Source organism: Oryctolagus cuniculus, chromosome 4 (genome assembly GCF_051225735.1).
Source record: "Oryctolagus cuniculus isolate XC-2025 breed Fujian yellow rabbit chromosome 4, ASM5122573v1, whole genome shotgun sequence".
In the NCBI taxonomy this organism is placed as follows: Eukaryota; Metazoa; Chordata; class Mammalia; order Lagomorpha; family Leporidae; genus Oryctolagus; species Oryctolagus cuniculus.
Genome location: NC_142870.1, coordinates 157218083 through 157242302, shown reverse-complemented (window position 1 = coordinate 157242302; position 24220 = coordinate 157218083). Strand labels below are relative to the sequence as shown.

General features: G+C 38.9%; 1 protein-coding gene across 7 annotated transcripts in view; it reads left to right on the top strand.

The window, feature by feature from the left end:
* The window catches only part of ZNF385D (zinc finger protein 385D), a 1082242-nt gene that overhangs the window by 1004838 nt on the left and 53184 nt on the right, over positions 1–24220 (top strand). Inside the window, exon 1 of one of the 7 annotated variants that reach the window (XM_089332301.1) lies at positions 16540–16627. The exons of the other annotated variants lie outside the window; for them this stretch is intronic. Within the exon in view, the coding sequence (XP_089188427.1) occupies positions 16621–16627 (7 nt within the window). The 5' untranslated portion in view covers positions 16540–16620. Of the gene's footprint in view, positions 1–16539; positions 16628–24220 lie in introns of those variants that run through there. 7 annotated transcript variants of the gene reach the window in all.

The window sequence follows — 24220 nt, the reverse complement described above, 5'->3', positions numbered from 1 at the left end:
TGGGTTTAGTTATGGGCTCCTCACTTCAAAAAAAAAGTTATGAGATTTTTTATAGCCAGAACAAATCATCCGGCATCGTGAAGGGTCTGGAAACCGTATCATGGGAAAAGTATGTGAAGGAACTGCAACACCGAACCTGAAGAACATGTTGAGAATCCTGTCCAAATATTTAGTTTGTTATTTGGAAAAAGGATTATGAAGTTTATTCAAACACAAGAACTAGGGTTACTTGTCCATTAGTTTATCCAATACCTATATAGTGAGCACGTACTAACGTCATATGCTGTTTTGAGCACCAGAGTTAGATATACCAGCTTTCTAGACAATAAAAGGAAATTGTAGAAAAGTGTATTTCACGTCCATGAGAAAGATTTATTCAATTTTTTTAAATTAAAATATAGGTGAAGTGAACTTTTCTACCTTGTGATATGATGAATTCACAGTCTTTGGGGTTAGACAAAAACAGTCTGGGTAACAGAATAGGCAGGCCTAGGATGATATTAAGTGGGAAAAAGTATAGGAGACAGTTTATAGTCTGCTCCATGGATCTCAGGGCTGCCATTGAGCCCCATAAGGGACCAGGTATGCTTTTCAGAACTCTGAATTCTTCAATCTTGTTTCAGTGTCTGTACCTATTTAATAAGAATTAGACTTCCACATAATCATTCTTTGAAGAAAGAGTTCCTTGGCCAAAAATATATTTTAAACCACAAAGATAATAATTTTGATCAATTGACCCATGAGATATACTCATATTCTTTCTAATCTTGGGACTTCTCGCTCTCTCTTTTTTTTTTTTTTTAATGAAAGTAGGCAGCAGTAAGTGAATTATATTGCATGATCAAAAATCTATGGATTTGAAGAGACAATTTATAGGAACTTCAAAGGTGATATTTGCTTTATGATATAATATCTATTTTGGAGTTTTTATAATAGCTAATGTTTACTTTTTTTGGACATCACATGTGGTTTATCTCATTTATTGTACCACTTCCCTTTTGTTTTCAAATTACTACCACTAATTTTATGTTCTGAAATCTATTACTTATTTTCCTGAATTAAACAAAATTCTATCTGAATCTCCATTTTTACAGCACCAGGACTCTTAATCCTATTCCAATATCTTAGGTAGCTTTGTGTTTCTTAAATTGTCCTTTGGTTAGGATGGGGCAAGCCTCAATAAAGCAACTCACAAATTTAGAAAATTTGAAGGTAGAATAACTGTTTAAGGATTGACTTATGTGATAAATAAATTTTAAATGTGCATTCTAAAGATGAGATGTAAGGATTTATTTTTACTTGTAAATTACAGTTAATGATACTGTCATTTGGTTAAAATTCTGAACACAGGCAAATATATATGTGAATATGTTTGAATTATAGGTCACTACTTACACTTTGAAAAGATCTATGCCCTCTAAATTAGGGAAGATAACTACATTTATGTACTGAGCTTACAAAATTGAGCAAGTACATCAGTATCATCAAATACTGTATTAAGATCAGGCATTGTGGCACAGCAGGTTGACTGGTCACTTGGGACGCCCGCATCTCACATCAGAGTACCTGGTTGGAATTCCAGCTACTCCACACTTAAGGATCCAGTTTCCTGTCAGTAAACACTCTCGGAGACAACAGATTATGGCCCATGTACTTGGGTTCCTGCCAAACATGTGGGAGACCTGGATGGAGTCCCTGGCTCCTGACTCCAGCCTGGCACAGCCTCGGCTGTTGTGGACATCTGGGAGTCAACCAGTGGGTGGGAGCTCTCTCTGCTTTTCAAATAAATAGTCTTTAAAAAAAACAATAAGCTATTAGTGAACCAGGCCATATGTTGTATGTTATCTGCCTTCTAGTAATCATTAAAGATCCTTCTTTTTTTTTTTTTTAAACGATCTAGTGATTTGGCTGGGTGTGATGAGGATAGGGAGTTAGTAATGTAAAAGAACCTCTGCAATGAGCAATTTGACATTCAGTGACCAGAGAGGCCTTATCTTGACTGTGAAACTGAACACTCCACCTCCTGAGGTCTTTCTTCTCCCCTAACAGAGAGCAGTCCATCCTTCTTTCTGTATAAATGTATGGATCCACCATACATTCTGTAGATGGCTCTTTTAATATGGGGAAATGACACTTATACAAAGTGTATTTAAAGAGCAGATAGTTTTAATCTCTTGTGGCTGCAGATTTTATTTCCAATTTTAAAAAGCAGACCAAAAGGAATAATCTGTGTGTTTAAATAGCAATAATTACCGTGGGCTCTGCTTGCATTAATACTGTCTGAGTGCATTATGAAGCATTTGTCATCGCTAATGCATTTCTGTCAAATCAAGTAATATTAAAATGGGGCTTTTGTAATGAATATTAATGTAAGAGACAGCCATAAGTGAAGCAAATTATAGAGGCAGGTAAATGTAGAATTAGCCACAATTGCAAAGTAGCCTTTCATTACAAATTAAGTTCTTCTTATGATGCTAATAAAAATTTAAGGCTCTAGGTAGTCATCAGGAGCCCGCTGATGAACACTGATAGGAGTTTGGAAGCACTTTTCATGTACTCTAATTGTAAATTAAAGCCTCAAATAAATTTGTCATACAAAAGAATATTTGCATGTCTTAATTTTTTATTCTTGCCCTTAAATAAATCTTCTTCTAAAGAGATCTACTCTTTAGTAGAGTTAATTTAAGTCCAATGATAGTTCCAGATGCATATGTTTAGAGAATAAATTAAGTAAATAGAGTACTTTGTGTTCATTGAAGCTAGATGCTGTATAAATAAGAGATCATTAACACATCATTACATGTGTTAATTACACATACTAAATTATGGATCAGATCTGAGAAGGAAAATTTCCACAAAAGTTACATAAAGCAAAGATAAACTTTTCAAGTGCTATCCTAGATAAAATTACACAGAAAGATAACCATTTCCTGCTTGAATGTTGCACTAAATTAATTTACAGCTCTGAAAATCTTCTGAAGCTTTCCGTACAGAAAACAGTACCTAGACCACCAGTTCCAATATAAAAACATTAACTTGATAATTTGTTTTGGTCTGTTATGGTTAATAAAAATCTCAAAAATGTTTTAATTTAATATTTATATAGTTGTTGCTTTATCCTATCATTTATTTCTTTATTATAACTACTATTTTAATTATATATAATACACATTTTAAAAGATTTATATGACCTACAAATTTAAAACTCTCTGTAATCCCCATTTCTTCAAAATTTTTCTACTGAATTTGAACCAATGTAAAAAGCAAAAATGAATTCTTGCATTTCTTTCTATCCCTCTTTTAAGATATTTTCTGTGCTGTGGCCCCGGAGTGCAGTGGAGGATGGCCCAAGTCCTTGGGGCCTGCACCTGCATGGGAGACCAGGAGAGGCACCTGGCTCCTGGCTTCGGATCAGCGCGGTGCACTGGCTGCAGCAGAAAAGGAAGACCTTTCTTTCTGTCTCTCTCTCTCACTGTCCATTCTGCCTGTCAAAAAAAAAAAAAAGATATTTTCTGTGTTAATAGGGACATTGTGTTTGTATTAATGTTAAGCATACAGTATCTGTTAAATTTCTTCCTTCTGCCAAGAAATTGCATGGGTCACTTTCACTTAGTGGTTTTAGACAAAGTTATTTACATGGTGAAGCCTACTGTCAGTGAGGCACAGGCATATGCAATCTTCTGAAGGGATATGGTCCTGGAGATAGAGTATTTGAATATTTTGAGCAATGCTGCTACCAACTACAGAGTAAATACTTTGTTACATAATACACATTTTGGAATTTTAATATGTGTGGTCATCCATATACATTTAATGGCTTTAGTTTCTAGAATGAGACTCCATGAGAGATGCGATATAATTTAAGGCAGCATTTGCTTTGACATAGGTTTTTGGGATGTCAGAGAAAAGGCAAGCCTGGTAGAAGAAACCATGAACAAAAATAGTGAACAGGAATATGTTCATTGAACATTATCGTGTTTGATGAAGGAGTTAGAATGGTTGGGTAGAGAGCATGAGACTCCTTCAAGCAAGGTCAGGCAGAATAGATATAGGACTCAGGACTTTCCATCAGGGAGACAAATATGACAGTCAGTGGGGTATTTAAGAACCATCAGTGACTTGAAGAAGAAAGTGTGTTAGGGAGATCTTTGCTGGATTGTTGATTGTAAATATGATGCAGTCTCTACCCAGAGCCTGAAAATGATAATAGGACAGGCATTGTAGCAAGTGGATTTGTTCTACCAGATACCATAAGGGAAGAGGTTATGATGACTTAAAGACAGCTGGTTGGTTGGAGGGGCTTAGAATTATGGAATGGTTATAAAGATTGACAAGGTGATAAAGTGGCTGAGACAGAACCTATGGATTCTGCAAGTGATGGAACAACTAGGGAGGGCTGTGGTTATGGATGAGACTCTGCATCCAAAAATACTTTCTTTTTTCCCAAAATATTTATTTATTTGAGAGGCAGAGTTACAGACAGAGAGAAAGAGAGGCAGACAGAGAGGTCTTCCATCTACTGGTTCACTCCCCAGGTGGCCACAACGGCTGGACCTGAGCCATCCAAAGCCAGTGGCCAGAGGCTCAGGGGTCCAAGCATTTGGGCCATCTTCTCCTATTTCTACTGATTTCCCAGGCCATAAGCAGAGAGCTGGATTGGAAGAGGAGAAGTGGAGACACGAACCAGCGCCCATGTGGGGTGATCTAAGCACCGCAGGCGGAGGCTTAGCCTAGTACTTCACAGTCCAGCCCCATCCAGGTTACTTTCACTCCAGAATCCCTTCCACTGATGGGAAAGAAGGGAGGCTTCCAGAACTAGCTTTAGGGGGAGAACTAGGTTTCAGACAGAGTGAAAGATGAAAGATGACAAAAACTAGATTTGAAGTAAGAACTGTCTCTTCAACAAAAGGAAAATATTTTATTTTAATGCTGGTCAAGGTTTGGGTTCTTAATCTGAGATGACCAGCCATTGTCACCTAATGCATATCCTGAGAAAGATGCTGGATTGGAAGCAAAACAGCTGGAACTTGAATCAAGCACACTTATATGGGATGCTGATGTCCCAAGCGGTGACCTAAGCCACTGTGCCAGATGCCTACTGGTGTCCAATTTAAACTCAAAATTTAAGAATCCCTAAAATGTAATAAGTTTTATGGTCAAAGCCACTTATTAGAACAGAAAGAGACGGCACCGTGGCTCACTAGGCTAATCCTCCACCTTGCGGCGCCGGCACACCAGGTTCTAGTCCCGGTCGGACGCCAGATTCTGTCCCAGTTGCCCCTCTTCCAGGCCAGCTCTCTGCTGTGGCCAGGGAGTGCGGTGGAGGATGGCCCAGGTCCTTGGGCTCTGCACCCCATGGGAGACCAGGAGAAGCACCTGGCTCCTGCCTTCGGATCAGCGCAGCGCGCCAGCCGTGGCGGCCATTGGGGGGTGAATCAATGGCAAAGGAAGACCTTTCTTTCTCTCTCTCACTGTCCACTCTGCCTGTCAAAAAAGAAAAAAAAGAAGAACCTATTGTTTTAGAAAGTATCACAAATTTTAAATTTGTAGTGATCCCTAATTTCCTAAAAATGAAAATCACATCAAAAGACCATTGGATAATTGAAAATATAGGTGTGTTTTTATTTTATATATAAAATGATTTGCCTACCTATCAAAACATCAGTTGATTTCTCCAGAATGAAATAGGAACCTTTAGATATACTGCCATAGAATACACATATATTTAATACAAATTTCTAATCACATTGTCCAATAAAAATACCAATTCCAAAACTAGGAATGGTAAATGGAATAAAACAAAAATAATTATCATCTCTCCCACTCTAATTTCATGTTTCTTTTTTTGTTGTTGTTGTTAGATTCCTAATTAACCTAATAGCATTTTTTTCACCATGTAACCATATGAAAAAACTGATACCATGTCAGGATTTTAGCTGCAAAATAAAATAAGATTTTATTTCTTAATTCATTTTGTATTTTCTAGATAAGCATCTAGACAAAGGATTTATTTATATTTCAGTTATACCAAATGAGTCTGAGTCAAATATAAAGCTATCTAGTCAAAAAAAAAAAGTCATGAGGAATATTATCGTTAACAGGAAGCATTTGACATGGCCTTGTGGCACACTAGATTAAGCCACCACCTGCAACACTGGAATCCCATATGGGTGCTGATTCAAGTTAATCCAGGCCCCTGTTAATGTATCTGGGAAAGCAGCAGAATGTAACACAAGTACTGGGACCGCTTGCCACCCTGTGGGAGATAGGCTCCTAGCTTCAGCCTGGCCTGGCCCCAGCTTTGCAGCCGTTGGGAGTGAACCAGCAGCTGGAAGATAACCCCCTCCCCCCACCCCATCTCCCTCTATATTCTTCCTTTCAAATAAATAAATAGACTCTCAAAAAATACGTGGAATTTACGCTTACGCACATACTTTTGTTTGCAAAGCTAGAATTCGATTTCAAGCACTGTAAAAATGATTTTGCAGTTTGAGACTAGAAAGACTTCTGAGAAGGTTTTGGCTAGAAAGCACTCTACATATTTTAAAATTTTTAAGTATTCAAAGTGGGATTAAATTTTCTGTCAGGGGCAGGTGCTAGTTGCAGTGGTTGAGACACCACTCAGGATGTTACATTCCATATTGGAGAGCCCTGGTTAGAGTCTCAGTTCTCCCCATTCCAGCTTCCTGCTAATATGCCTCCAGGGAGGATCGGGTCAAGTACTTGTGTCCTTGCACCCACAGGGGAAACCTGGATGAGTTCCAAGACCCTGACTTCACCTTGGCCTAGCCCTGGCTGTTGTGGACTTTTGGGGAATCAACCAGCAGATGGAAGATTGAGCTCTCTCTCTCAGTCTTCTCTCATTCTCTCTCTCTCTCTCTCTCTCTCTCTCTCTCTCTCTCCCCACCCCCTTTCCAAATAAAATGAAAATAAATGTAAAAAGTTTTACAATTTTTCTCTGTGACTATTTAAATTAAACAAAATATTTCTAACCTTAGAAGTAAAATGGTCAGAATTTCAGACATGCCTGCTTGATCTGTAACAAATGGTGAGGGAGAAGGGTAATTCATTTGTTCTGTCTGATAATGCTGGAACTAAAGTAACCTCCAAACAATAGATTTGACCTTGGAAGAGTTATTTGACCTCTCAGAACTTCTTACTATTCTCAGATAAAGAATATAATGAGATGACGTCATTTGCCACACATTTATTTCTTGGCCACTTATTCCCAGTCCAGAGACCTAGTCAAGTGCTAGAAAGACAGAACAGTATAGGCTCATAGTCTGCCTCACGAGTCCTGACAGGTGTAACAAATTCTGTGGTTGGCTTTGATGCTGAAATCTCAGGGAACATCCTGAGTGAATAGACACCGCTCTCTAGCAAAGCATAGAGAGAGCAAAGCATAGCTCAGCAGAGAAAAACAAAAGAAAATAAATAAGCTTTTAAAAAGATGTGATAGTAAATAAACAAAGTAAATACATCATCCTGGGTCGAACAATAGGGTTTAGAATCCACCTTAGTTTGCTTGAAAAGACAGGATGAAAACAGAGTCATTAGGAAGGGCATAAGAAGAAACAACAACCTTGAGAGCCAAGCTATAGAATTGGGCCAGCAAGGGGCCCGTGATACAACTGGGATACAGGCACACATTGCCAGCTTCCTCAGAAAACCCAAGCCCTTCTTTGAGAACATGCGATATAAAAGCAATAGAGGCCAGCGCCGCGGCTCACTAGGCTTATCCTCCGCCTTGCGGCACCGGCACACCAGGTTCTAGTCCCGGTCAGGGCGCCGGATTCTGTCCCGGTTGCCCCTCTTCCAGGCCAGCTCTCTGCTGTGGCCAGGGAGTGCAGTGGAGGATGGCCCAAGTGCTTGGGCCCTGCACCCCATGGGAGACCAGGAGAAGTACCTGGCTCCTGCCATCGGATCAGTGCGGTGCGCTGGCAGCAGCGCGCCGGCCTTGGTGGCCATTGGAGGGTGAACCAACGGCAAAGGAAGACCTTTCTCTCTGTCTCTCTATCTCACTGTCCACTCTGCCTGTCAAAAAAAAAAAAAAAAAAAAAAAAAAAAAAGCAGTAGAAATTTCTGAATCTCTTCTTCCAGTCTCATGCAATCTAGTTGGCAGGAACTAAATGATAGCCGAGACCACTATGGGAGTGAATCTGGGAAATGGGGTTTTCATTCTCCAATTCCAGGCATGGGACATGAGCCAGATCTCCACCACCTGTACAAAAGAGCTGATGGCGCGCAAGCAGAGGAAGCAAATAGTACTAGCGTGCTGCACGCTGTGACAGACAGCTGGACCCTGGAAGGTTTGAAATGTACGTGACCTGTTTCAGGTTCCAAAAATGTTTACTATGATTGTGCAGGGAGTAGATTAGAAATTAAGAGTGGGATCAAGACTGCAGATGATTATACTAGCTAAGGCGAGAGGTGACAGTTACTTGGAACAGTGTGGGCATAGAAGTGGTGGGTGGATTTAAAATATACTTCAGTATTGTTAAAGAAAAATTTACCAGAGTTTATTTGAGTAAAAAAGTAATTCCCCAGTATAGCAACACTGACAACCACTAGAGATTTAGACTGCCCCACTCAGCCAAGTGGGCAGGCAGCTTTTATGGACAGGAAAAGGCAGTGATTTACAGAAACAGCTTGATTGGTTACAGCTGGACTGTGACTTGCTGGAGTGAGGCTGCTCTGATTAGCTGACTCTCGGCTACCTGTTACCAGAATATACTCGTTAGGTTCGCAGGTTGTTTGCATGCTACGTTAAGTTGCAGTTTGCTGCTTACATAGGCAGCATTGGGTCAAATTTAATTTAATTTAATAGTATAGAAACAAGAGGCATTGTTTATGAACTAAAGATGAGTAGTAAGAAAACAAGGTCCTGTTGTAAGTGATTGTTTACATGGTGGTACCAATTTTGGCCGAAATTTATATTTTCTAACCTGGATTTAATCACTCTTTTTGGAGAGACCTTACCACTGTTTTCTCCTATTTTTTTTTTAAAGCAAAGGAAGTATGAATTTTCTCTCCTAATGATTTATTTATTTGAAAGGCAAAATTGCAGAGAGGCAGAGGCAGAGAGAATCTTCCATCCGCTGGTTCACTCCCCAAATGGCTGCAATGGCTGGAGCAGTGCTGATCCGAAGCCAGGAGCCAGGGGCTTCTTCCGGGTCCCCCACAAGGGTGCAAGGGCCCAAGGATGTAGCCATCTTCTACTGCTTTCCCAGGCCATAATTAGAGAGCTGGATCGGAACTGGAACATCTGGGTCTTGAACCAGCACCCATATGAGATGCTGGCACCTCAGACTGTGGCTTTACCTGCTATGCCACAGCGCCGGCCCCTACTCCTATTCTTCAGTCCTCCTCTTCTGCTACCTTGCACTGGCATTAGGTGCAGTTCTTTTGTTTCCTTCTGTTAATTTTAAGATCTTTTAAGAAAAGGGCTTTCTTCTCATACTCTTGAATTTCTTTTTGTATCATTCTTAAGTGCACAGCAGATTTCCTATATCAATGAATACTAAAATATAATTAAAAGTTCCTTCCATTGTCACCTTTCAACCATTGGCAACATGGTTTTATTATAAACATAAGAAATTATTTTAAATGCTTGAAGTTCATTGAAGAATGTACCATGAGATAAAAATTAAATACTCAGATTGTACTGTTTTGAACATATTTCAAGATGACAGTAGTGCTAACCCGTTCTCACATCAACACAAAATTTCTCCCTAAATTAAACAAACTAAATTAGCAAACTGCAGCATTTTGTTTTCTGGAGTCATAAATGGGAAGAAGTTATTATTATTTTTCTTGTTAATGACAGGAAATATAACCGGCAAACAGTAATTGATTTCCTTTATTTCTCTGAGATTTTTTTGCTCATATCTTCAGAAAGACCCTGTAAATATACTCAGAAATAAATCAATTTTACAATGGTATCAAAACTAAGGAGTCTTAAGGGAAATGTAACCATATACACTGCAGGCTATTTTGAATAAGACAAAACCCATTCTAATAAAGTATTTTGATGTTTTAACTCAAGGGGTGAGAAGTGTTTCAGAACTGTACTCCATCCTCTGGGAACTTTTGATTGTTAGAAGATTACAAAAACTATATTAATTAACAGAGAACTATTTCCTCCATAAATCTCTTTTGTTGAAGAGAAATGAGTTGCTTATGTGCTCTGGGCTCTTTAGTCAGAGTATTAAAACTGCTGTAGGAGTTTTATATCAGTGAACTCCTTTGGAATCAATAGACGATGGCCTTAAATTTTGGTCATGCAAAAAACATCCTAGAAGTAGATCCTACCCAATAAGGTTGAGAGAACAACCAAGTACATGATGGAGTGAAGCGGCAGGTAGAATATAGTGCAATGAAAGGAGCCCTAACTCAGAACTCAGGAGAATTTGGGGGTACCTGTGGCATGTATGTATACTACTTAGGCAAGTCATTTACACTTTTCTAGATTTCTATTTTTTTTATTTAAATGAAAAGGATAACAAACATAAGATTTATCATCTAACTCAACTCAATGATTTTATGGACAGTTAAAATTTAAATATGGAATATTAATTTCAAATCTTGTTACTTACTTTAGACTGTTGTCAGACTCTAATGGCTGCACTGTGTTGGAATGTAGTTCCAAAACTTGCCCAAGCGTGTTTATTGGGAGCCAGTAGTGTCTGAAGGTTGAGAATGATCTGGCAAAACAGTAGCACTCTAAAGAGTCCTATTTTTTTTTAACCTCCGTAGTGAACCCTAGAGGGCACTTGTGTCTGAAGGAACAATTTTCAAACTGTAGTTCTGGGTCTGTAATGTGAGCATAAGGAACATACCCTGATTAACGGCTAGAAAAACCATTAGATTCTTGATTTCTTGGGAAAACTAACAATAGGAGCTGTTGTCAGTATGTATCACACTTAATTTGGTCCTTTCATTATATATTTTCATGTCACTGATTTATTTGGAATAATGCCTTTTTGGTCCTAATTCTATGGAAGAATACATTTAAATGTTCTCAGAGATACTTATTTGTAAGTTTACATTTTACTTTCTCATATTTACTATTAGAGCTTTAAAGAAATTTGGGGACAGTGTAGACAAAATACACTTACCCCATCATGCTTTAAAACAATACTAGTTTGAATTTGGGCTGAGAAGGCTAGAGATGGTCAGCTGTCTACTTTCCTCAAACTGCCTAGACACTTATAGTGTCTAGGATCCAGTTCATTTTTAATGTGGATACCATTTATAGTGCACTCTTAGTTAATTCGTTCAGCACTTGGTTTTTGAAGAATTAGTCTAAGAAGTTCTATACAGGATAAAGCAGAAATGTAGGAAAAAAATATGTTCCATCACCATAATTATGAAAGGAAGTTGTACTTTGAAAGAGGGAGAATGTTATAAGTGCCTAATATGACACACAGCAATAAAGTGTTGGGAGGAAAACAGTTATACTTAGTTAATATAACTTCCATTTTATCCAACTTTGAATTCAACACATGCCATTAGTAGCTACATTCTTAGTCCTCTTACCCATCGATTCGTTCTTAATGCACTTACTTTGTGGAATGCTTTGTAAGAAATAATAGATTGCTTTGTATTTGCAGTATTAAACTTTGAAACCACAAAACAATTATTGACTTTTTTCTCTTTAAATTTGCTTTGTATGTTTGTTTTTAATGATTCTTTTTTGCGAGTTACACAGTCTTTCCTGTGACCAATTACTTGATACATGAAAATAAGGGAAAACAAACTTAAAACTGTTCTCAAGAAATTCAGCTTCTATCAGTCTGCACAGTTACTCTTAAAAAGAGAGAAAAACGAAGGTGGGCCTCAGTGGTGTGACTTCTAATGAAAGCAACCTGACATTTCCCCAGATACTAACCTAAATGTTTCATCTCAAATAGCAGCATAGTCTCTAACCGTCAACATTTTCCATGAACTTTTCAAAGACCTCTTTTATTTTCAAATTTCAAAAAAGTTTTGAACCACATTAACTTCTTTTAATTCAATTTTGATGACTTTTTTGAAGTATTTTCATATGGTTAATGCTTATTTGTTATTATCATTGAAAAAATTAAATTGTTTTACCACTGCTTGCTTCTTAGGTTTCCTTGAAGAAAGCTGTTTAAAAACAACCAGTACAATGTGTTTACGTTTCCACCCCCAAGATAAAGCAGGGTATATGAAAATGTGTTCTGGGAGGCGTGTGGTCAGCTGGAGCCAAGCTCCAATTTATGACACGCGATGGGAGGGCTCCAAGTGACATTTACCACAGTGAATTTGCCACGATTGTTTCCCAGCAATCAAAAGTCTGTGGCCCCCTCCGTGTCCTATTTACAGTACAAGAATGAATCTAATGGTTTTTCTAGCCGTTAATCAGGGTATGTTCCTTATGCTCACATTACAGACCCAGAACTGCAGTTTGAAAATTGTTCCTTCAGACACAAGTACAGTATGAGTGAATACATTTCTTTACTTCTTTATTGAGGCTTAATTTACATACAATAAAACATATGAATTTTAAATGAATAGTTCAATGAATTGGACAAATCTGTTCATTGATGTGACTGTCATCCTAGTTAAAGATTTAGATCCTTCCTGCCACCCCATACATGCTCCGTCCAGTCAGTTCTCTCCCCATCCAGAGGTAACCACTGATCTGCTTTCTGTCACAGTACCTTAAATATACCTTTTCTGGAATGTTATACAAATGGAATCATACTGTGTATTCTTTCTTGGCTGGTATCTTTTGTTCATCATAGAGTTTTTGAGGTTCATCTAGGTTGCTTTTGTATCAGTTTGTTTCTGTGGCTGAATATTATTGCAACTTATGTATAATACCATAATTTTCCTGTTCTTTTTAAGAAGTGTATTTGAGTTGCCTATTGAAGATAGTTTATATATAAAGCTACTACTCTGAACATTTGTGTTTACTTTTTCTATGGATTTTTTTTTTACTTTCATTAGTAAATATTGAGAAATAGAATCCCTATGTTCCAATGGAGGAGCATGTTTCCTTTTGTAAGGATCTGTCAAGCTTTTTACAAAACTTTGTGCTGTTTTTCATTCCCACAGACCACATATCCATTTTGTTCTTATTCTTGTCAAAAAATTGAGATGTCAGTGTTTTAAATTTTAGCCTCTCTAGTATATGTTATTTGGGTTCCCATCCTCATTCTGTAAATACAGAAATCATTGTTAGAATTGTTACCTTGCTTAAATAATAGCACATACAAGTGGCAGAACCAGCATTTTGAATGCATAGTCCTACAAGTATAATTTCTGAGTCCTGAAAAATGTGACACCAAATGAACCTCAAATGGTCATTGAAGCATGGACTTGCTGGGACAGAATCACAGTGTGATGAGTTACCAGGGAAATCACACCAAAAGGTGCCACTAACACTAAGTGTCTTAAGGCTGGGACAGAGCTCTAGTGGTGGAAATGAAGTGAAATTAGCATGTTAGCAAGCTTCATCTCTTCTCCTATTCCCACGTTAAAATAAAGAGGCCAAGACAGGCAAAAACAGCTTCAGACATTCTTGTAAATGATTTACTTCCAAAAAACTATGCACTCAGTATGCATCAGGGATAATGTCCCAGAAATACTGTCTTACTTTGTCTTCCAAATAATGTGTACTGAGAACCTGTTTTGAAAAAAAGTACTTAACACCCATGATATTTTTTTAAAAAATATTTACATGTTTATTTGAGAAGCGGGGCCGGGGGGGAGGGTGAGGGGAGAGAGAGAGAGAATGAGAGAATCTTTCATTTACTGGGTCATTCCCCATATGGCCACAACAGCCATAACTGGACCAATCTGAAGCAAGGAGCCAGGAGCCTCTTCTGAATCTGCCATGTGGGTGCAGGGGGCCAAGCTCTTGGGCCATTTCTGATGCTTTCCTAGGCATGTTAGCGGGGAGCTGGATCTGAAGTGGAGCAGCTGGGACTACAGTGCTCATATGGGATGCCGGTGCCGCAGCTGGCAGCTTTCCCTGCTACACCACAATGCCCGTCCCCAATATTTTAAAGATCTCTATCAACAACAACAACAACAAAACAAAGAGTCTTGGTTCTCATATTTTGAAAAAGTTCATGAAATTTGCATGGGCGTTAGGCCTCCAAGTTAAGACACCAGTTAAGATGCCCACATCCCATATTGGTGTACTTGGTTTCCATACCCTGATCCTGGCTTCCTTCTAACAATGCAGACCCTGGGAAGCAACCAGTGCTAACTCAAGTGCTTGAGTTCCTTTCACTTATACAAGAGATATGGATTGAGTTCCTGGCTGCTGGCTTCAATCCCAACCCAGCCCTGGCCATTCTAGACATCTGGGGAGTGAAGAGGAGGATGAGGGAGCTCCCCCTCTCTCTTTCCTTCTCTGTCTCTCAAATCTCTACTCCAAATAAATACATTTAAAAAAATTAGAGTTAATGCAATAGGAATAAATCAAGGCCAAGCAGCAAGAAAATTGATGAAATAAGTTATCCACCCAATCAATATTTGGTCAATGTCTCAAGAACTTTGTTCAAAGGAGTTAGTAAGAAGTCTTGGCTGGTGGTAAGTAGCTTCGGTTAGTGCAGGAAACACAGACTAGGGATGTGAAATATTTGGATTCAGGCAGGCCTGGAGACTGCTTCCCCCAGCTCAGTATCCTGGAGCACTTTGCCTCATGTCTTTGGTCCAGTGTGCTCTCATGTATCAAATGGCAGGGCAGTAATAGGCACTTCCCTATGTTCCCAGTCCTTTGAGTTGTTATTATTGCCATTACCTAACAAGACCAGTAGTTTAGGGAGTCTAAGGGAGGAAAGGATACATGTAGTGTGATGAGAAATTTTCATTCATTTAACAAATATTTTTGTGACCAATGAATTCCTTGAGCAGGAATCACATGATATAATTGAGAGCAAGATGAATATATTGCCATTTTTTAGGAATTTTCAGGCTAGTGAGGAATGCCATTAGTGGGCTGGAAATTGAGATGTAGATGTTGGATGCCATGATGGTGATTAGAAGGAAAAAGGATTTAGTGACAGCAATATGAAGAGGGAGTGCCAACACAATTTAGGGGGTGCTTAAAAGCTTCCTGGAAAACTAATACATAGGTGTTAGCCAATTGATGATGAGAAACTATGTTGAAGAAAGGAAAAATGTTCCATTAACTAGAGGAAAGGGGGTTTCTGAAGCAAGGAGCCAGGTTGAAAAGGAGTCTACAAAGTTAAGTGGGGTACAGACCTGTAAGGACCTCGTAAGCAATATTTATGTCGCTGGATTTTGTTTTCCAAAATGTGAGCAAATAAACCTCTTGTAAGGCAAATATTGATAGCATATTTGTATCAAATGAGTATATTATAAAGTAGGGTTGATTTACATATTAGAATTGATTGATGTGGCATAATAAATATGGAGACATTGTTTATAGGGCTATCACAGTGGCTGAGTTAAGAAATAATATTGCTCTGAGGTCTGCTGTTGGAAATGAAAATTGAGACTGAGCTTCTTAATATCCTTGCAAACCCTCGCAGAGATGACTGGCATAAATTTATGTGGAAGAAGAGCATCTCTCTTCATACTCAAGGCAATTCCCTTAATCTGAAATGTGATGCAGAATATGTTTTATGTAGCTTGAAAGAGTGGGTCATCCCACAGGCAATGCAACTGGGTAAATGCCAGATCTTAATACCGAGTGCATGGCTTAGGTCTATTGTGCGATTAATCAGAAACATAAAATGGGTGATAAAGAAACAAATTACAGAAATGTTGTAAAATTCACAGAGGTGAGTTTTGCACAGTAAAGGAAGAACCAGGGTCAGGAAAGAAAGGAAGACGTGCCAACACTTCCACAGATGTGAGGCCACAGTGCAAAGAGACATGAGCAACCATCATCCATACTTGGAGGAGTCATTTGAAAATGTAGGCTTATGCCCTTGTGATAGACAGGTTTCGTAACTGATTCCTTCATTATTTTAGGATTTTATTTGGACTTGTGTCATGCACGCTTGCCAGGTGATGAGAAGCTGTGGCCCTTGCCAGGGAGTAGAGGAATTTCTAAAAATATGGATAGGAAAAGAAAGGCCCATTATATTTAAGCACTGAATACAATATTTCAATATGCTATTCTTATCACTGAGAAAAGCAAAAGTACTTCGAATTACCTGAGATTATAGACGATTCTGTTAAGTAGTTAGTGAAGAGAACAGTCTTTAAAAATTAGTATGTTTTTGCATTAAACACATAACTGGATACATACAAATGTATTCCAAAAGGGATTGGAAGCATTCTAGATATACATGTGGTTGCCTACACAGAAATCAAGTTTAGGCATTCCAAGTTGTGTAGAGGACAGTGTAAAGTTTCATACAAAGAGATATTTAATAGAAAATGTTCCAGAGGGAGAGATGGCTTTGGACACCTGTTACACACAAGATCTAGAGGAGTTAGGTATAAAGTCTTTCTGAGAAGATGACTAAGTATTTAATGAGAAAGAAATTTATAGCTTCTTATTTAGTAGCAGAATCTTTGGCCGGCAGTGGGGTCACATGATGGCCTCATAAACTTGCTTGGATCCCTCTGCCCTCATCCTCACTGAGAAGGCAGAGGGTAGGCCGTGTGATGTGGGGTAAGCAGGAGTGTTATCTCACTTTCACATGCATTATATTTCTGTGAACATTGTAATATGCTGCACATCTGCTGTGATTGTTTCTCTCGTATCCAGAAACTATCGCAGGAATGGTGGTCGTGTGTGTGTGTGTGTGTGTGTGTGTGTTGGTGCGTTTTATTTTCCAGAGGCTATAAATAATTGAGTATGTGTGTCTGTTTTTCACAAAGAAGGATTTTTGGAGGCTGAGTTAAAAACATGGCATAAAAATATTAACTTTGGACTGCAGCTCGCAACAGCTGTGCTTTAAAAACTGCAATTCTAAAGACTATTATTCTATTTGAAGAAGGATTGACTGTGTTGTTTCTGAAACTAATACAAGGTTCTAGAGAGAAAATAGCAAGAGCCATGTGAGTGCTTGAGGTTCTGTGCATGTGTCTGTGTGCATACACCTACAAAAAAGAGGACAGCTGGAATGACAGTACTGAAATATGCTTTTTAATATAAAATATGCATATTACCCATAAGATTTATTTTCTGCAAGTCAGTAGATCTGTTCTTGGCAACCAATTGAAAGAAGGCTTTTCTGATTTCCATTTGAGAATCTTCAAAAGTTCATAGACATGGATAACATGAAAAAATTATGCATGGATTTTAAATTTTTACACCAAAATAAATGTATCTTAACTAAATTTTCCATGAACTCTTTGAAGTACCCTCTTATACGATTACATAGTTAACAAAACAGTGAATATATATATATTTTACTGTACATTGAACTTCCAGTCAGTGATTAGACATTGTTTAAAAATCTCTGCAATTACTTTCTCAAAAGTCTGCTTTGTATCATTGAAGACTTGCTTTATCAAATACTCCACAGATTTTGTAATCAGTAAAATATTTGCTTGGGGGAGAGATTTAAATTAATTTAAGGCTTGTTGTAATCTTTGCTTCTTTTGGTTAAGCCAACAATTTTACATAGCATTTGCCCCAGCTAAACTCACTCATGTAATTGCTTTGTTTCCTCTATATGTGTGATGTAGTTGCCAATAAAGAAAATGGGGGACATAGACTCCAGTTACTCTGCATATGAAGAAACTAGAGCTAAGTGACTTTCTAAACAACATGGGGAGAAAAATATAGAATTCTAAGCATTTAACCCTAATCATAATTTTGGGTTTTATCTAGTAAATTCTGTCATTGCGAAATGACCAGCCTTAGATCTGAATGGTTTTTTTCCTGACTCCCAGATATTTGGGCTACAGTGTGACCTCCTGGAAATGGCATCTTTTCCTCCTGGAGGTTGAGTGAAGGCTGACCAGCATGGAGTCATGAGGGAGAGAAAGCTGGCCAGCAGATACAGGGTCCTGTCTTCAAGGCCAGAGCTGAAGGGCTTTGAGCTGCCTCCTGCACCATGGTCCTTGGCCCTGAGAAGCCCTCAGAGCTGCTCAGATCCAGTCGTGCCTGCCAGGTCTTCGCCCCTCAGTTCTACTCAGGCTCTTCACCTCTTTTTATTTTAAGTATTTAGTAGATTCTCTAATTGCAAAAGCAATAAATTATAAATGTATTTTAGCACAGATGCAAGAAGACCATGTCAATGTAATAGACTTTTTTACTGGCCCTTTAAAAATATACATGACTTACTTTTTAATGAAAGTGAGGTCATTTTGCCTACAGTGTCTTTTTTGTGTTAATGAAAATTTTGGCTCTACTTCTATTTTTCTCTTCATATATTTTAGATTTCCAGTGTGTTTACTAATTTTTAATTATTTCATCAAATATAATTATATGTGATGCACTTAATATTTCATTTCAGTCTATTTTTTATCTCTCAAGTCCACATTTTAAAAATTAAATAGTATTTTAAGGATTGTTTTCCTTGGTGTTGCTGCTGAAGATTTTAGCTTACACATTTGAATAACACATATTATTATAGTTTTATATAACATGAATTGTATAGCTTTTAAAATTTATTTTAATTTATTTTATCTCTTATGTTTTTATCCTAAGCCTCATGAAAATTAATATTATAGTAAACATAGTCTAATGCCTATTTTAAAACAATACTAGGTATTTACCAACTTACCTATTGGGTTATCTCTTCTTGTTAGTTATATTTCTTTTCTTGACTGACTTAATTGCAAGCCTACTTCACCAATGCAGGAGTCTTCTCTAAAGCAAATCTTTCTCTTCCAGTTGGTTTCATGATGAATGCCCTAGATACTCAGTGCAGGCTCTGCAGAGACTAAATTATGACTCACAAAAAATAGCTTGAGAAATTTTTACACCAGAGAATTTTCTGTGTCATATCCCTGGGAGGAAAAAGAAAGGAAATTAAATTAAAATTAGAAAATGTAGAGTTTAAATTTGAATGTTGTTACGCATTAAACAAGACTTGGTTTCCCAAACTCATGCAGCCATTTAAACCCTAAGTCTTTATGTTAATAGTTAGTGGATTAAAATAACTGTTGATGGATTAGGGTGGAGACTTGATCTATAATGGCAGCTAGAAGGTGAGGCCATTTGGAAGTCTTTGGGTCACTGGGTCTTGCCCTGGAAGGTAGTTGTCACCAGAGGTTTGGCTGTTTCAGCCATGTTTGACCCCACTGCTCTCTCTGCTTCCTGGTTCACCATGCAACTGTTCCTCCACACACACTCCACCACTGCCAGTCTCCACCAGATGCTAGACCAATTGGGCTGTCCAATCTTGAACTCTGAACCTTGAAAATGTAAGCCAAAGTAAACCTTTGCTTCCCAAAGAGCTACTCTAAGGAATTATTAGTTAAAGGAACAGTAAGCTAGTTAATACAGAAAATTGACAGCCCCATTCCTGATACCAATTTTCTTTATTAGTTAGCTTTTTGTAACTTTAACTAAAATACCTGACGTGAGCTAACTTATAAATGAAAAAGTTTATTTCAGCTTATAGTTTGGAGGTTCACAGTCCAAGACCAAGCAATCCCAGTGGATCAGGCATCCCACGAGGCCAGAGGCTGACAGAGGGAAGATTACGTGGCGAGCCAGGAAACAGACAGGGAGCATACTCATCTCCTACAACTAAATCTCTCACAGAAACACCTTCCCAAGGAAAAAACCCCGATGACCCAACTAGAAAGTCAGAGGTTGAAAATAATAAAGCCTTCACTTGATATTCCTGAGATTGGTCCAGAACCCTGGTGGATACTGAAATCTGTGGATACTCATGCTCGAGGCCCTTGTACAAAATTGCATATTTGTGTATAACTATTGTGCATTCTTCTATATACTTTAAGTCATCTCTGTATTACTTATAATACATTTTGCAATGCAAATACTGTTTACATAGATCTTATAGTGTGCTATTTATGGAATAATGACGAGAAAAAGTTCTGCACATATTTAATATAGATGTGATTTTTAAAAATTTGAATGTTTTTGATGCACCACTGTTTGAATCTATGAATGCAGAATCCATGGGTACAGAGGTCTGCCTATATTAATACAGCTACAGATGTGGTTTTGTCCTGGTTTGCACCCACAAACAGCTCTACTGGACATGTGCAGCTATCCAGTGAGCAAACTCTCAAAAGAGCATCTGCCGTCTTTCCATGAGCATTTGAATGTACAGCTACATGTTAGTACTATGTGATTTCAACTGGCTAGAGGCCTAATTAGTTGCTTTGCAAATTTGAAGGCAATTAAGTTCCTATTTAACATTTGGCCCAACATGAATAATTTAAATTTATAACATCTTTTCTAAAATTGCTCTCTTAAATAGTCTGCTTCAAACTAAAAACTCAATTTTATAAGAAGCATTTTAAATACAAAAAATTTACATATTTTAAAGGTGAAGACAACAAGAAAAAAAAGTAAAGCATGAAACTTATTTTAAAATGAAAGACAGAGAATCTTTTTTTTTCACTTAACATCCCTTCCTCTCTTAAGTTCTCTGAAACACCATACATGTGGGGAGAGGTACATGTGTGTTAACTCAAGTCTTTGAACTTTTATTCCCATGTTTTAAAAGAGGCAAAAATAGTTCCTGCTCTGACTTCAAAGAATATAATGAGAATGAATGAATGCAAAAGCACTTAGCATATTTGTACAGTAGTAAACAAATTCTAGATTTTATTAAGGCATCAATTTAATATTTTCATCATTATATAGAGAAAGATGAACATTGAGTCTTCCATGCACTAGATCACTTTAAAAACTTCAGCATCGAGATTCTAAATCAAATTAGAAAACCATCAATTTTAGAGGTTACAACAGCACTAATAAGTAACTTTGTTGAATTCTCTTTCTTAAAAAATTTTTTAAGAGTATAAGATGGTATGAAGTATAGGTTCTTCGTACACAGTAGAAAGATGACATAGGCAAACACCTAAGTGTTTTTTAACTGATTCATTAGTTTTCACTTCATCACAAGATTATACAGAAAAATTTAATTTTTCAGCTGCATGTAATGTAATATTCTAAAGAAAAATCAACTGCTTTATTCCTTTGTTCTGATTGAGGTACACAGTTTGAAAGCATTTTAAAGTTTTATACTGAGTATCATTTAGGATAAGCAAAGTTAAATAATAAATGCCCCAAATCCACCCAATACTCTCTGGTTACAAGATCTGATAGCTATGAAATAGTTACACACACAAAGAATTAGACTTGGGCATTTGAATTTCTGGCATAGAGAGCAATCAAAAGCAATCCTTTCCAAACTTACATCAGTTGTTCCTGCAAACCAGGGCGTATAATACTAAGAAATGTTTGATTTTTTTTTTCTAGCACTGGAAAGAGAAAAAAAAAAAAGGTCTCCTTGGAAGAGCATCTGAGCATAAAATTGAGGTCAGCCTGAATCTCTGGGGAATCCTTGTATAAACAGCATCAACAGAAACATGGGCACAAAAGAGCAAGCTTAGCATGCAGGGCAAATCGACTGTGAACTTGGAAAATTTTGTAGGTGATTTAGCAGCAGCCGGTATGAGTGGTGTAGACTGATGGCTTGTTGTACCCTGGGTCATGGGGCAACAACATAGGAGGTTGTAAGTGGTCGGTCTTGGACCTGGAGCAGAATTTCACATTCCCCAGCTTAGAGTGGAATTCTATGTCCATGGGATCTAGGTTCTAGGCTATTGTCTTAATTATCCTTGAACATGTCTTGGAGAGGTGACAACTTGGAGCAGACATCCTCCTCTCTTGAACACTGATCCTGGTTCATTTCTTATCAGGCAACACAGTTGATTATGGTACAATGCATGGGCACTAGACGCAGCAATTGGCTGGTCTTTTCTGGGCCATGTTTAAAAAGAAACTGCTCAGCATGGTGGAACACTCTTTTGATGGGGATTGAGAGCTCATTGCTGAGGGTTGGGCATGTCTTAGCTGTCCATTTTCTGCTCATTCCACACCACTGTGCACATCATTTAAATAATGATTGTCCAATTTTAAATATTTTAAACTTCCTTTGCATTTATAAAGTATCCTTTCTTTCCACGCTCTCCTCTGTGGTAGAGCAGAGATGTCAAGCAGAGATAATTAAATACAACACTGTATTCAATCCTTCATCCACCCATCCAGATAATAAGTACTTTATTTAAGCAGTTACCATGTGCCAGATATTGCCCTTTTGAGATTCACAATCTGGGGAAAAGATGATTAACTTTAAAATAATTATAGTAACATGATTGGAAACAAAATAGGAACATACATGAGTTATTGTGAGCATATTGCAAAGGAGTCACCAAGCCTCTACCATGACGTTTGTTCTGAGCCTTGGCCAAGGGGTGCACAGAAAGCTAGCAAAGAGCATATCATTTGGGGCAAGTGGTGTAGTTTAACAGGATTAACTGTAGCATGTGGGCAAACAGCTGGAATTGAGGCTAGAATGATTTCAAAGGCCAGACTGATATACAATACAGAGGAGTTTGGATTTTCTTCTGCTAAGATTTTAGCAGATGAATGATTCTAGTTGTATTTAGGAGGAATTTGGGGCTTGAGATGCATATTAACTATTACCTCATGTGCATGTATTAGCTTATAAGGCTTAGCTTCTTTCTCCTCACAGCAACCTGAAGGCGTAAGTGGGACAGGGCCTTCCCCCATGACCCTTCTTAAATCCCCTACGCTATCCATGTGAATTAATACAACCTATGCTCCTTCTTACATTGCCAGGTGAGGGGAGTCAGCATTTGGTCCTTGTGGGGAGCAATCCGGACTAGACTAAGTTATGAAGCCTAGGCAGGGTTTAGTGTCGTTCCTCCATGAAGAGGGGGAGCGACATAATGGTGCCGTGACTCGGATATGAAGCCTAGGCAGGGTCCTGTGTTGCTCCTCCATGAAGAGGGGGAGCGACATAATGGTGCCGTGACTCGGATAGGAAACCTGACTCGGATAGGAAACCTAGCTTGGATAGGAAACCTAGGATGGAGATGAAACTTAGGAGGGAAGAAACGGGAAGAATTGGGAAAATACCGGAGAGAGAGACTAGCAAACAGCCTAGGGAAAAGCCGGACGAAAAGGGTGCCGGAAGAAGCTATTGAAAGCCTAGGCATAGACTCGGATACGGACTACGGGGGGAAGCTGGGAGAAATCTCTAAGGTCGAAAGCGAAAGTGAAAGCTAGAACAAACAGACTCGGACGCGGACTGTGGGGAGAGGCCAGGAGAAATGAGGGAGGAGTATCGTTGGAGGAAAGCTTGGGGAAACATACCGGGTAGAGAAAAATGTTAGGGAAATTGAAGCCGCGGGGGGCAGGCCAAGGCGGAAACGAAAGCCACTTTGGGGTTCTCAAGTTAGCCCGGGAATAGGGGGCGAAAAGTTGAAACCAGAAGCTGAGACGTAAGCCAGATTGGGATCCGTCTGATTAGCCCGGGGAGCAAAGGACGGGAAGCCAAACCGTGGGGCGGAGACGTACGCTGGGTTGAATTCGCCAGGCTAGCCCGGGGAACTTGGATTGAATGCTAGTGGTGGAGACGCAAGCTACGCTGTGTTACTCGCGGAAGCCGCCGCGTGCAGAGAGAGCACGGGGCGTGAATAGATAGGGAACGCTGGCGTAGGCCGTGGTTCAGACGCGAAAGGGTTAAGTGCAAGACCGCGGAGCGCGCGAAGCCAAGCCGCGCAAAGCCGAGCCGCGCAGATGAGGCTCGGGCTGAAGCTGCGCGGAGCCGTGAAGCTGCCGGCAGCGCGAGGCGCCGGGAAGCTGCAGGGATAAGAGAAACAGAAGTTTAGAAGTAAAGTGAGAAAAATAGGAATGCTGGAAGATAGAAGTAAAATGGGAGAAATAGGAATGCCCGGAGATAGAGAAATAGAGAAAAATAAGGCCTCCCCTCAACATGCCAATTAGAAGGCTTGGATTCGGTCTGCCCGATTAGTGAGGCGATGAGCACCTGGGCGGCTAGCCGCAGGTCACCGAAGACAGGCACGAATTAACATCAGTAAAGCTTCCCCACAATGCAACAATTAGAAGGCTTGGATTCGGTCTGCCCGATTAGTGAGGCGATGAGCACCTGGGCGGCTAGCCGCAGGTCACCGAAGATAGGCACAAACCAACACTAATAAGTCTCCCCCACAATACGGCAATGAGAAGGCTTGGATTCGGTTTGCCTGATAGGTTTTGTAAACACCTGCAGGCAGTTCT